General features: G+C 39.6%; 1 protein-coding gene across 1 annotated transcript in view; it reads left to right on the top strand.

Moving 5' to 3' along the window:
- Positions 1 to 13,209, top strand: part of DERA (deoxyribose-phosphate aldolase) — a gene marked incomplete at its 5' end in the record, with an annotated part of 73,271 nt that extends 60,062 nt beyond the window's left edge. Inside the window, 3 exons of the mRNA XM_079714976.1 lie at positions 8,065 to 8,177; positions 12,623 to 12,772; positions 13,079 to 13,209. Coding sequence (XP_079571102.1) covers positions 8,065 to 8,177; positions 12,623 to 12,772; positions 13,079 to 13,135 — 320 coding nt within the window. The 3' untranslated portion in view covers positions 13,136 to 13,209. The remainder of the gene's footprint in view (positions 1 to 8,064; positions 8,178 to 12,622; positions 12,773 to 13,078) is intronic.
- Between the last annotated feature and the right edge of the window lie 2,228 nt (positions 13,210 to 15,437).

Here is a 15,437-nt window from a genome sequence, read left to right as displayed (position 1 = left end):
CAGACAAAGCAGACTTCAGAAAAAGGAACATTTTCAGGGGTTGGACAAAGAAGGACATTGCATAATAATAAAGGTGTCATTTCTCCAAGAAGACATCCTAAACAATCCTAAACATGTATGCACCTAACAACAGAGCATCAAAACATGAGGCAAAATCTGGTAGAACTGAAAAGAGAAATAGACAAATCTGCTATTATAACTGGACTTCAAGACCCCTCTTTCAGTAGTTGATAGCTCAAGAAAGCAGAAGTATCAGCTAGGATGTAGTTGACCTGAGTAGCCTTATTAATCAACATAATCAAATTGATGTTTATAGAGAACTCCGTCCAACAGCAGCAGAATACATATTTTCGAGTTCACATGGAACATTCACCAAGAAAGGACACATCCTGGCTCTTAAAACACACTTTAATGTTTAAAAGAATAGACACCATACAAAGTATGTTCTTGAACTGCAGTGGAACTAAACTAGGAATCAATAACAGAAAGCTGAAAATCTCCCAAATAGTTGGAAATTAAACAACATACTTCTAAATAATATATAGTTCAAGACATTCTCAAGAAAAATTTTAAAAATTTCTTTTGAATTAAATGAAAATTAAAATACAACTCATCAAAATTTGTGAAATGGTGCAAAAGCAGAGCTTAGAAGGAAATTTATAACAGATGCATATATTAGAAAAGAAGAATGATCAAAAATCAATAATCTCAGCTTCTATCTTAGGACATAGAGAAAGAACCATAATTTATGTCTCAGGCAAGCAGAACAACAGAAATAAAAATTAGAGCAGAAATGAAATAAAATGGAAAACAAAAACAATAGAGAAAATTTTAAAACCCTAAAATCTGGTTCTTTGAAAAGATCAATCAAATTGATAAACGTCTAGTCAGAATAACCAAGAATCAAAGAGAGAATACTAATATCAGAAACAAGAGATCATAACTGTTCCTATGATCATTAAAAGAACAATAAAGGAATACTATGAACAACTCTTTGCCCACAGTTTGATAATGTAGGTTACAGGGATCAATTTCCTGAAAGATATGAACAACCAAAACTCCCACAGAGAGAAATAGTCTGAATAGGCCTATGCCTATTAATGATGTTATTTTAATTTTATTTATTTTATAAAATGTTTTAATTATAGAGTGTTATAAAATAATAAATTTGCTTATTTATTTAATAATATAAGGATATTTAATACTTTAATAATTATTAAAGAAAAATAATTAAAACCTTCCAAAAAGGAAAGTACTAGCTCTAGATGGTTTAACTGATGAATTCTACCAAACATTTAAGGAAGAAAATAATACCAGTTCTCCACAGTCTCTTCCAGAAAATAGAAGAGAGAACACTCACTCTGTGAGACCATCATTATCCTAGTACTAAAACTAGATAAAGACATTACAAGAAAGAAAAACTATAGATAATTGTTCACTCATGAACATAGATGTGAAAATCCTCAATAACATAGTAGCAAAATGAGCCCAGTGTATAAAAAGAATAATATACCACAGCCAACTGGGATTTACTCCAGATATGCAAGTCTGGCTCAATGTAATGTAATCCACCATATCAAGCTAAAAAAAGAAATGTATGCCAATATCAATTGGTACAATTTTGGCATTTGACAGATTCCAACACCTATTCATAATAAAATCTCTCAGCAAACTAGGAATAGAGGGAACCGCCTCAGCTTGATAAAACATATCTACAAACAGACTTCAGCTAATATGCTGGGAAACTGGATGCTTTTCCCCTAAGACCCCTCTAAGAACAGGGAAGGATGTTCTTTCTCACCACTCCTACTCAACATTTTACTGGAAGTCCTAGCTGGTGCAATAAGACAAGAAAAGGAAATACAATGTATAAAGATTGGGAAGTGTGGTAGACTGATAATGGCTCCCAAAGATAGGTTTACATCCTAATCCCCAGAACCTGTGAATATTACTTTTTTGGGGGGGGAAAAAAGAGCCTTTGCAGATGTGTTTAAATTAAGGCTTTTGAAATGAAGTTATTATTCCGGCTTATCCAAGTAGACTCAAAATGCCATCACATACGTCCTTATAAGAGAGAGGCAAAGGAATATTAAGCTCACACACAGAAGAGAAGGCAATGTGCAGGTGGAGACAGAGATTAGAGTGATGCAGCCAAGGAATGCTGGCAGCCATAAGAAGTTGCAGAGACAAGGAACATGTTCTCCTGAGAGCCTCCACAGGGAGGGCAGCCATGCTCACACCTTGATTTTGGACTTCTGGCCTCCAGAATGGTGAGAGAATAAATTTCTTTTTCTCTAAGCTACCAAGTTTGTTATAATAGCCACAAGATATTAATACAGAAAGAAAGATATAAAACTGTTTTTCTCTGTAGATGGCCTCCCTGTCTATGGAGAAAACCTCTCCAAAACAACAAACTCCTGAATCTACTAAGTGAGTTTACCAAGGTTTCGTGATACAAGATTAATATACAAAAGTCTGTTTCTTTCCTGTTTACTGTAATGGGCAAACAGAATTTGAAATTTAAGAAAACTACCATTTACAATAGTAATTCATAATTGACATACTTAGGTATAATCTAATCTAACAAAATACAATCTGTACTTGACCTGTATGCATACCCATTAGATTGCCTAAAGTTCAAAAATTGACACCACCAATTGCTACTGAAGATGTAGAGCAACAGGAACTCTCATTCGTTACTTTTGGGAATGCAAAATGGTGTAGCTACATTGGAAGATAATTTGGTAGCTTTTTTCAAAGCTAAATATGGTCTTACTGTAAAATCGAGCAATTTCCCCCCTAGTTATTTACCCAACTGATTTGAAAACTTATGCCCACACGAAAACCTGCATATGAATGTTTATAGCAACTTGATTCATATTTGTGAAAAACTGAAGCAACCAAGATAGCCTTTAATAGGTGAATGGATTAACAAATGGTGGAACAGTTATGCAATGGAATACTATTTATCAATAAAAAGAAATGAGCCAGGAAAAGACAGAAGTGAATGTGAAGTGCATGTGGCTAAGTGAAAGAAGCCAGTCTGAAAGGCTGCGTGATTCCAATTATATAACATTCTGGAAAAGGCAAAACTTTTGAGTTAGTAAAAAGTTCAGTGATTGCTGGAGTAAGGGGGAAATGAAAATGTGAAGCATAGGGGATTTTTTAGAGTGGTGGAAGTATTCTGTATGGTACTGTAAAGATGGATATATAACACTATACATTTTTCAAAACCATTAGAAGATTCACTACGAGTGAACCTTAATGTATGCAAATGAACACAGCCATTTAGGGGGTCAGGGGATTCCAGGATGGAATGTACACTGTGGCCAAAGAATCAAACTGTATTACAAATGTACAAAACAGCCTCACTGAAGGAGGTGGGAGAAAAGGTGCTGAGCTACATATCTTTATAAATGAATTTAGTCTGTAAAGCTTAGAGGCCAATGAAACTGCACATTAGCACTAGACAGTCGTTGATGCAGTGGTTTTCCATAATGGTGTGGTTAACAATTCAGAGAACACGATACATGCATACTGGATGTGCACAATTAAATAAATGGATCATGGATGGTGGGTACCAGGTTCTCACTGTTGGGGTGGGAGTTTACAGATAAGCAAGGGGAGAGGGCTAGAACAATCCTTGTAATGGGTCAGAGTTGGAGGCATCAGTATAACTCGTCTTTAGTTTAATATAAACGTAGATAGTTAAATATGGAATTGTAACTATATATGTGTATATAAATGGGTTAGAATATACACACACATTTTTCTTTGCTCAGTCAGCTGAGAAGGCCTAAAAGCAAGATCCTTACAATAGCAATGAGTACACCCACCACCAAGATCTTAGTTTCTAACACTGTTTTCCAATAAAAGGAACCAGGGCTCTTTGGAGAAATGGCTTATTCTTGGACTGGGGTGGAAAACATATATGACGAGCCTGGAGCATCTGGTAGTACCAGAAAGTAAGTGCTTAAAAAAACAAAAAATCCACATTATGGTGGTGTGTCAAAGGAAAACAGGAAGCAACTGAAAAGAACTCCCAATGGCCAAACCTAGAGCCATTGGAGCAACAAAATAAATTAAGTAATATTGGATTATAAACCCAAGTAAAGAATCAATATCTTTGAGTCTATACTCATATAAATAAATGAATAAATGGAGAAGAGACAAGTCTCCCATGCAAAAACATCCAAAGAATGTATGTAACTGCTCCTCCCTGAAGGAAGTGGCTTGCAGCTCCCATTCCTAAAGTGTGGGATACACACTAAGGACTTCTTTCCAAAGAGTACAGCATGGAAGATAGGAAAGGAGTGACTTTTCACTTCAGAAACCTAGCAAATACCACCTCCACCAGTGTTCAAGGTCAACTTCAACAGTGGGAAGTGATATTGTTAATATGTACCCTTGATGTGATGTGATGAAAATGGCACATTACCTCTGTGGTTTTCTTCCCCAAAAAACATGTAACCCCAGTGTAATCATGAGAAAAATGTCAGACAATACCAGTTGACAGAAATTTTATGAAATACCTGACAAGTACTCCTTAAAATTGTCAAGGTCATCAAAATAAGGAAAGTCTAAGAAGCTGTCACAGCCAGGAGGAAAACCTATGGGAACATGACAAATGTATTATAGTACCCTGGATGTAATTGGATTCTGAGTAAAACTAAGGAAATCTAAATAAAGTATTATTTATCTAAATAAAGTATTATTTTGTTTATAATAATACATCAATATTGGTTCATTAATTGTAACAAATGTACCTTACTGATATAAGTTGCTAATAATAGGGGAAACTGAGTGTGGGGTATGTGGGAACTCTCTGTAATGTCCTCGTAATGTTGCTGTAGATCTAAATCTGTTCTGAACTTAAAATAAATAAATAAAATGATATTTTCTTCTAAGCCACCTGCCCAATTTTGTTACTGGGACTGGAATGAAACCCCAAACTGTCTTCCTTTCCCCATTAGTCAGTTAAACATGGAAAATATTATAATTTGCTTTTTCTTGGTAACTGTGGCTACCCACCCATCCACCCATCCGAAATTTATTAAGCTTCTCATGTGTGTCACGCTCTGGGGATACAGAAGTGCACAAGAAAGGTATAGCACCTGTCTTCAAACAATACAGTCAAGAAAGGGGCACAAACAATGTGTAGGCCACCATTACAGCTCCTGGGCTGCTATTGCTACCATGGTAGGTGTTTTCTTCTAGGTGTATTAGGAAGACAGTCTCCTCCACAAGGGAGTTTGGCTCTTTTGGTTAACTTTAGATGGTGTGATTTTTAAGTGACCGTACCTTTTTTTTAGGCCTCTAAATATGGCCTTGGTCTTTTGTCTTAATGATCTTCTCTTCTGAGATGCTTAGAAGAATTCAGATAGATCCAGTGTTGTACCCAAAAGCCTTCTAGTGAATCAGAAGACAGTGTCACCTATTAGGAAAACACATCATGGTTTCAGTGTGACTTGTTTAGTAATGTTCCTCTCACCTCTTACATCTATTTGCGGGCTTTCATTTCTTCTCTTTGCTTGTTATTTCTGATGTTGTAGGGACCAGGCATTGGTTGTGGAGTCCCATTTATTCACTCATTCATCAACTTAGCACATGCCTACTTCAGGGCCTTTGCACTTGCTTTTTCCCTGCTTGTGGTGCTCTTTTCACAGATTCCCTTCATCAGTCTCTGAATTTTACTCATCAGAGATGCCTTTATGATAACTATTTAAATACAGCTACCTCTCCCTAAATCCGTCGCTCTCTTTTTCATTATGTTGCATTATTTTTCTTCACCACACTTCACTCCACCTGGCCTTTGTTATATAGTTCTTTGCTTATTGTCTTTTTCTTCTAGAGAATCTAGTCACAAGGGCAAGAACTTTGTTTTGTGTTATGATCTGTTCCCAGCATGTAGTACAGAATCCAGCACATAGTAAGCACTCAGTAAATACTTCTTGAATGAATGCAGGCACGACAGGCACATCTCCATTTCCCCAAATGGGCCTACAGGCCCAAAGGAAAGAAGGCTTCCAATGACGTGCTTGGATAGGTCAGAATTCCTGTGGTTCTTACACAGATTGCAACCCTACCTAGGTCCTTGCTCCATTTCTGTTTGTATAACACTTGACAGTTTTCAGTCTTTTCACAGAGATTGTCTCTTTTGATTCTTCATATAACACTATGAAGCAAGTAAGAATTTCCAGACATGTTTTATAAATGAGAAAGGTTAGGCGATGGAATTTGCAAGGTAAATACAGTATCTGGCAGAGCTGGAAACCAGATCTCCTGACTTCTGGCTCATCAAGTGATTACCCAGGATTTATGTTTCCTCTATACCTGCTCATAGCATGTATGCTTTTAAGGGAAAGGGCTTGAATGATTTGTGTTTATATTTCCCACTGTGCCTTTCACACAGTGTGCTTGCTGAAGGCGTGTTGATTTGAACCTTTCTATCCACAGGGTAGTCCTGGGCGTGTCTTTTGCAGTTGAAACCAGAGGGGAAAGTTTTGGCCACTTTTTGTCTCCACTTCTTTTGACCATTTCTTTGGCAGACCTGGGAGAATCTCAGAGATTAGCCTTACATAGAGTTCCACAGATTCCTTGCGCGAGGGCCATGCACTGGCCCAGGAATCACCTAAGAACCTTGTTTCTATTAAGATTATGATTCAGGTGGTCTGGTGTAGGGCCTGAGAGTCTACATTTTATTTTTTTTTTATTTTTTAAACAAACTTTTTAAAAAAAAATTATTTAATTTAATTTACTTATTAATTTTTGGCTGCGATGGGTCTTCGTTGCTGTGCACAGGCTTTCTCTAGTTGCAGCGAGCGAGGGCTACTCGTCAATGCAGTGCACGGGCTTCTCATAGCAGTGCCTTCTCGTTGCCGAGCATGGGCTCTAGGCACGCGGGCTTCAGTAGTTGTGGCGCACGGGCTTAGTTGCTCTGCGGCACGTGGGATCTTCCTGGACCAGGGATTGAACCTGTGTCCCCTGCATTGGCAGGTGGATTCTTAACCACTGTGCCACCAGGGAAGTCCGAGAGTCTACGTTTTAAACACGTTCCCTGGTAGTGCCTGTGCTGCTGATCTGTGGTCTGCATGGAGCATTGCGAGGATGGTTCACCACCTGAAGGATGGAGTCTGTGTTTGGCTGTCTGACTGTGTGACCCTCAGTAAGTTTCTTAGAGACTCTATAGCACATGGGTTAAGCTATATTGCTTTGGTTAGAATTCTGCCTACCCCCTGCCCTTGCTGTGTGACCTCAAGCAAGTTACTTTATATTTCTGTGCCTTCATTTCCTCTTTAAAAATGGGGATCATATTAGTACTTATACAGTTATTGTGAGGATCAATTGAGTCAGTACTTATAAAGCACCTAGATTAGTGCATAGTGCACAGCACTCAGTAACTCTTAACTATCATTATCCTCTCTTTGTCTCCTTGTGCTATTTTGTTTTGGGTTTCTATTCAGCAGAAACCTACATCTATAGGTTTAAGATACATTTGAGAGACAGGAAGTGTTTAAGATATTTGCAAGTTGAAAATGCATGGTGTCTTTCATGAAAATCACAACTGGTTGGAAGACAGAGCTTTCGTTAACGAACAATGCAATAGGAATCAGCTAATGGTGGTTCTCCTTGTGTTGTCACAGCTGTACTGTGAACTTTCTATCACACGTAAGAATATGAGTAGGCCCTCCGGTTTTGTCGTAAAATGTTATGATATATGATGCTAAGCACAGGGCATGAAATTGTTTCTATTTCTCTCAGTTTTGCATTAAATAAACCAACTTGGTTTTAATTGCTGATATGGAAATATAGAGACAAGAGATCCAGGGATCAGTGAGAATCCATTTGGTGCCTAATTTAATCCATCGTATGGTCAGGGGGAAAAAAGTGTGGACAGAATGATTTTAAAGAGAGATTTGGTTTTAGTTTTTCAAATAATTGATGAAAAATAAAGTCGTGTTCCTCAGGAAAAAGAATTTACACAACTCATTTCTTCCACCGACTCAAAAGTGTAAAAAATAAGTTTTTTAATTAACATGGAGTTTTTTCTTCCTTTTGTTTTAGGATCAGATTTTATTAAGACCTCTACTGGAAAAGAAACAGTAAATGCCACCTTCCCAGTAGCTATAGTCATGCTACGGGCCATTAGGGATTTCTTCTGGAAAACTGGAAACAAGGTATATTATTGCCAGCAAATCTTTCTTTGGAGTAAAGATAATTTTATTTACAATACTTGTCACAGCCATGATAACTGTCTTGATAGGCATTATAGGCAGATGGTGTGAGTGTGTTACCTGTATTAAGATAAACGTTTAATTTACCTTTCACTACAAAAGAATACATTCGGGGGGAAACTGTGCGATTCACAGAAAGTGAGTATGAGTGTGGGCGTTAGGATGTGTGATCAAGGTGTAAACTCACTTTGTGTCCTTTTATTAACCGAAGACAGTTTTATCACTGACGAGAGATTCCTAAATGGGTTCCTTAACGAACTAATTCTGCTGCAACACAGAAGCTTTCTGGTAAGGCGTTGGCCAGAGAAAACAGGTTAATGCAGAAATTAAACTTTCTGAGGAATGGAAAGAATTGCAGAGTAACATTTATTGAATGATAAGCTGTGGTGGTGATATGAAAAGTATGCAATATAATGGGAAATAATCTTTTCCTGTCATTATTGAAGGACACACATAAATTGGTTTTTCTGTTGGGAAACCCCCGGTCCAGAAAAACTTATTACTTTTAATAATATGAGGTGAAGAGAAAATTCTCGAGGAGATGAACTTATTAAACAAAATAATGAAATGCTGTGAAACAGCAGGGAAAAGGTAGCTAGATGTTATATAGCTCTTGAATTAAATATCCATTTTTGCGTTTTATGGCAGCTGGAGGTGCTCTTTGGAAGACTGTTAAGCTGAGGAGGGTATATGCTCGCTTTTGTCAGCTTTTCGAAAAATAATACATATTTTTTGAAACATGAATTTAAAAGGAAAAATGCGTATGAGGTGTTTTTTTTTAAATGAGTTTGGATTTTCCTTTTCACTTCAAGTTGCTTGTTTAGCTGCAAATTATCTCAAAGGATTTTTTTTTTAACATCATTGGCGAGAAAGGTAATTTTTATTTTTAAATGAGACTTTCCCTTCCTGAAAGGCATCTTTTAAAACCAATCTCTTGATTTCTGCTGAATAGAAACCCAAAAAAGAACTTTAATCCTTTGCCAGTTGGTTGTGATGACTTTATATGTGACTGTATTTCAGTTTATTTTGGAATCGGAGACCTTTTTAAGAAGGTACCTGGGTTTGAGAGGAAATGAACTCCTTGCAGCATTTGCTCCTTCAGAATACCTTCATATCTTAGAAGAGTACAAATAGGATAAATATCTACACGGTGACCTACATATGGAAGTTAACCCAACTTGAGTAACCTCTACTTGGTAGCCTTTCTGCAATGGTCCAAATTAAAAAATATATATATATATATAAGAAAAGCTGTAAAAATGAGAACTCCAGCTTTGGCCCCCCACATGAGACCACCACCACTCCCTAGATCAGTGGTTCTTATTCTCAGCCAAAGAACATCACAATAGATGTGAAGCTTTTTATACTTCCAGATGCCTGGGTCCTCACCCCGGCAATCCTGGATCAGTCTTCAGGCATCTCTGCGTTTCATAAGCTCCATAGTTGGGGCCAAAATTCTCCAGTGGGGACCCAGTCCTGTTTTGTTTTCAGTAAACATTCATTGAGTCGTTACCTGTGTGCTATGTTAACCTATACAAAAGTGAACATGCCCCTTCTCAAAAGAGCCCTTACACAAGAATTTCAATAAAAGTTTTAAGTGTTCAATGTTCTAGATCAGGGTAGTGAGGGAGGAACATTTTGCTGTCTTTCATTACTTTCGTTTTAATTGTATTCCCCCTTTCCTCAGCTAATAAATAAAGTTCATCCTGGTTTTATTGAGAAACAGGTACAAGTCAATTCATATTCATCTTGATCACATTTGGTTTCACATAAGACCTGTGTGTGTGTATCTGCAAATCAGGGGCATTTTTTTGGATTGTTGACAAGCTGCCCGGGCAGCCCTTAGACTGTGAAGCTTCCACATCATTGATTTAAGGGGTGTTTTAAAATGTGACAGGCCGCCTTCCAGACCATGATTAGTGTCACTCTTGAGAAGCAGAGACTTGATATTTCATAGCTGATTTCACTGCAGATTTATGTTTTCCATATTCTCTCCCTTAAAAAAAAAAAGGATAAACTTACGTTAGAAACTGTCTTTCGAAACATTGCCAAATAGATTTGCTGACACAACTGAATTGTATAGAAAAATCTATATGCAGCACTGCCTAATTGACAGAAAATGCTCCTGTGATTAACATGTATGCTAATATGAGCTAAAATTTATTCTTTTTTTTTTGCCTCATCTCAATAAATAACCTGACTCTACCTATCTCCCCCTACTCCCCACACCTCCCCTCACTCTTTTTTTTTAATTGTTCTTTTGAAGAAATTCCATTTTATTTTATTTTATTATTTATTTAATTTTTGGCTGCGTTGGGTCTTCGTTGCTGCATGCAGGCTTTCTCTAGTTGCGGCTAGCGGGGGCTACTCTTTGCTGTGATGCATGAGATTCTCATGGCGGTGGTTTCTCTTGTTGCAGAGCACAGGCTCCAGGCGCGCAGGCTTCAGTAGTTGTGGCTCGCGGGCTCTAGAGCGCAGGCTCAGTAGTTGTGGCGCATGGGCTTAGTTGCTCCGCAGCATGTGGGATCTTCCCGGACCAGGGCTTGAACCCATGTCCCCTGCACTGGCAGGCAGATTCTTAACCACTGCACCACCAGGGAAGTCCCTCCCGTCACTCTTACAGGGTCACTTGGGCTCCAGAGCGATAGGCAGATATGGTTAGAATCTCTGCATGGCTGTTGCTTAGCTGTGTGACGTGTGACCGAGGCAGGGAAACCAGTTAGGAGGCTTCTCCCAATGTTCCAGTGAGGGCTGATGAGGGTCTAAACTAAAACAGTGGAAGGGAGAGTAGAGAGGAAGGTACGTGTGGAGATAGACGAGGTCAGAGGGTGGGATCGGTGAGATTTGACTTGGGTCACTGGATGTGATGTGAGGGAGGTGGTGGAGTCCCGGTTATCTAGGAGTTTCGGGCTTGGGTTTGCTGACCTAAAGCAAGTAGACCACTAGCTATTTCTCCGCCACAGATAGGCTTATTTTGGATCAGCCACCATGGTGAGCCACATGCGAGTCCCTGCAGGGCAAGGAAAGAAGCGTGCTTTATAGAGAGGAAAAGGAAGACAGCGTATACTAAGCAAGGAGTCCGGGGCTTTTCACTGGCTGAGTCCTTTGCAGAAAAGGAGTCTTTCTTCTTCCTGTCAGGCTCTGTTATCCAGGAGTAAGAACCCCCCGCTTCTGGTCTCCCGACTCTATTTAATTAAGGTTTCTGTTTAATCATTTTTTACAAGTTGATAATGGGACCATTCATTTATCGTGTCGCTTCTCTGGCATTCTGTTAGCAATCACCCCCTGCTGGTACCACCTGTCAGAGCAGCCAGACTCTGAGTGGTCGAAGGCCTGAGCTTTAGTTCTTGGGCTTTGGGTGTTTACTGTACCAGATAGTCAAGTTCTTGAGACAAGTATATCCAAAGAAGCAGGTTTTACTGTATATAGGACACGTTTATCATTTTCGAATGGACCCAGGGACATCATCTGTAAACATCAGATATTGGCCAAATTGTGCGGTTTTGTGGTCACCTTCAGAGACTACTGAACTGTAAAGGTCCCCTACACCGTCTTTTTCACCTGTGCTTTTTTAACTGTTCGGCTGCTTTATGTAACTTGGTCTACTTACAACTTAGAAAGAGAGTCCCTGCAGTTAAGTTGATTAAAGTAACTGTCACCTCTCCTTGCTGGTTGCTGCTAGTTTGTTCAGTGTGGCCTCACTGAGTCTCTCCTCTTGTTTTAAATCCACATATGTCTCTTTTGCAGCTCAGGATGGAGGGCTGAAAGGTGTACATTTCTTCTGGCCTCCTGGTAGAAACGGAGAATGAATGGGCTTTTGTGATATGTTTTCCTGTTTATTGACACCTCTCTTGTTTATCCCAGGTTCACAGCTATGGTCTAGATGGTTGAGGTTTATGACTTTCCAGTAAGTGAAATGTTAATGAGGGTTATTAACTCTCATTAGTGTCTCAGAGGCAGTGACATTCTTCCCATTAATCTTGGAAAAGTCGTTTTATAGTGTAAATGGGCATGAGTCAGTGCTCTAAGGTCTTTTGCGGGGCGGGGGGACACGCAAAATAGGCTTTAGAAAAGAGAGGATGGAGACCCCGTATTAACACGGACCAGTTGGTTTTTTTTTTTTGTGGTATGCGGGCCTCTCACTGTTGTGGCCTCTCCCGTTGCGGAGCACAGGCTCTGGACGTGCAGGCTCAGCGGCCATGGCTCACGGGCCCGGCCGCTCCGGGGCATGTGGGATCCTCCCGGACCAGGACACGAACCCGTGACCCCTGCATCGGCAGGCGGACCCTCAACCACTGCACCACCAGGGAAGCCCAACACAGGACCAGTTTTTAAAGCAACCCAATAACAATGCTAAGCATTGCTCTCTTTCCCACCTCCCCTTTTAGATAGGCTTTAAGCCGGCAGGAGGCATCCGCAGCGCGAAGGACTCCCTTGCATGGCTCTCTCTTATAAAGGAGGAGCTAGGGGATGAGTGGCTGAAGCCAGAAGTCTTTCGAATAGGTGCCAGCACTCTGCTCGCGGACATCGAGAGGCAGGTGAGGAGCAACCCGTTGTCCTTGGAACAAACTGACAAGTATTTTTGAGAAAGAAATAAAAAAGCACTTATTGGGTTGTGAGAACTGGAGATGAAAACTCATCTGATGACCTCATTGTACACAGCCTCTGCCTTCTTCCAAGCAAACCTCCACCTCAATAGGTTGGATGGAGATTCTGCTGAGTGCATAACAGTGGGGCTTTATAATGAAATGTTAACTAAAATTATTATGTAATACTGTAATTATTAATTGATACGTATAGTAATACAATAATTAATGACTAGTTAAACTCTGCTTTCCCCACAGATATACCATCACGTGACTGGAAGATATGCAGCTTATCATGATCTTCCCATGTCTTAAATCAGTGACCAACTCCAGAAAAGTCCTTTACTATTTTTCTGTGTGATTGCTAAAATTATTTCATTAAAAAAATGAGGGAATAGGTAACTGACTTTTTTCCCTTAAAATTTCCATTGAATTTAACTCAAAGAATGAAAGGGAAAAGCCGGGTACACACATGGTGTGTACACACATGGTCCCCGTTTCAGCCATGTCTGAAATGGTCTTGATTACTAGAAAATCTCCATTGTTAATTTTGTGAAGGTTTTCTCTTAAGAACTCTGAGTAAATTTTTTTTTTTTTTTTTTTTTTTTGCGGTATGCGGGCCTCTCACTGTTGTGGCCTCTCGCGTTGCGAAGCACAGGCTCCAGACGCGCAGGCTCAGCGGCCATGGCTCACGGGCCCAGCCGCTCCGCGGCATGTGGGATCTTCCCGGACTGGGGCACGAACCTGTGTCCCCTGCATCAGCAGGTGGACTCTCAACCACTGCGCCACCAGGGAAGCCCTGAGTAAATTGTTAATGATAGCTTTGACAACATTAAATTCTAAGGAAGCAAAATGTTGACTTGCCCAAGAACCATGCTGTAGCAAAAGAAAATGCAGCATCCCTGAACTGCTCTTGTTCTCCCACTGACTTCAGGATTCACTTACTCAGCACTAATTTCCTGCCCTGAAAATCCGTCTTTAATTTTTGCAGCAGATACGCCCTTTTACTAATTGTTTTGCTAATGAAATTTCTGTCATTGTTATGTGAAACTATGGATATCACTGAATTTTTTAATTAAAAAAATTCCTGTAGTTGTTTATTTTTAAAAAACCTTTCCATTGTAATAACACATATTGAAAAGTTAATCCATTAAACATATAAAGAGGTTTTATCAATGACGTTCTAGTAGAGTCCTTGGGTATTTATCTCAGATAAAGCATCTCAGTACATTATTAATAAATACAACTTATGCCTATATTCTGAAACTTTCTCTGATAGAGTGAATAGAAGAGAAACAGCAGACACTAACAGCACTTAGTATGTGCCAAGCTCCTTATGTATATCAATTTATTTCACCCTTATTTAATCTCTGTTACAGTAAGGTTAATACAGTAAGGTTTTAAATCCTCACAGCAGTCAGTACTGATGTTATCATCCTTTTATACAGATGAGGGACTGAGGCACAGAGAGCTTAAGCAACTTGCCAAAGGTCACAGAGCTCAAAATTAGCAGAGTCAAGAATCAAGCTGAGGCAGGCAGTCTGGCTCCTGAGTCTGTGCAGTCACCGCAGGTACGTAAAACTGTCCCCCGGCACCCAAAGACACGTAGACAGAGCCCCCGGTCAGCTATGGGGAATGGTCATCTGCTTTGTGGGCTACCGGTTCCTTTACTGTCTCTCTCAACTGCCCACCTCCACCTTTTTGGCTTGCTAGCACTTCTCCCACATTATAGGACTTAAGTGTTCTTAAATGGTGATTTTCACGGAGAGCATCTTTTTTTTCCTCCCTGAATAAGTCTCCAGCTACTCATAAATGGAAAACTCTGGACTGAGGAGTTGGTTTTGGTTTCATCTTCTCATCTGCTGAATTCTAGCCCAGCCTCTTCCTCTTTCTAGCTTTGTGACATTAGTCCAGTCTATTCACATCTCTGGGCCTCAGTTTCTTCACCTGTAAAATAAAGGGGTTGATGCAGGTGATATCAAGATTCACTCAGAGTTCAATTTTTTTTACCCTAAAGATAATGATAACACATCCAAGAAAATGGTACATGGCTCTAAAGAGAAAACACCTTTGCAGCAATCTAAATTAGAATTTGCCTCTCAGTAGTCAATTAGGCACATCCCTCAAAGCACCTCTCTAACTGTGAGTGAAATGATTAAAAATAAGAGCAGAAAAGGAATTCTGCTTTCCCCTAACACCCTAGCAGAAAGCGAACTTTTGACTTAGGCCTTTGGATGTGGTCAGTGGCTCTGAATGCCATTTCCACCTTCATAACATGCTGGTCCACCAGCACAATGGCCAGTCACCTTTGGAGAAGAAACTTTTCAGAAAAGTAATTACATTCCATTACCTTTGAAGCTATTCCAATTTCACAGGGGTTTCTGTTTTCCTCCCTTTAAACCCAGCTGGTCATTTCAGTTGATCAAGTGAACAGGCATCATTGTCTTCAGTTCTAATTTATATGAGGCATCCACTGAAATTGACCTCTGCGGACAATTATAGATTCACATAGGAAATTAAGACCAGTGAGCCCCTCAAACCTATTAGAGGCTGATGAACATGGCCTGATCTAAAGGTAAGTAATGATATATTTGGGAGGACAGTTTATTCCAAGGAC

This window comes from Hyperoodon ampullatus (assembly GCF_949752795.1).
Source record: "Hyperoodon ampullatus genome assembly, chromosome: 11".
Taxonomy (NCBI): domain Eukaryota; kingdom Metazoa; phylum Chordata; class Mammalia; order Artiodactyla; family Ziphiidae; genus Hyperoodon; species Hyperoodon ampullatus.
Note: the sequence above shows the minus strand (reverse complement) of the source record. Positions and strands in the feature narration are given on the sequence as shown.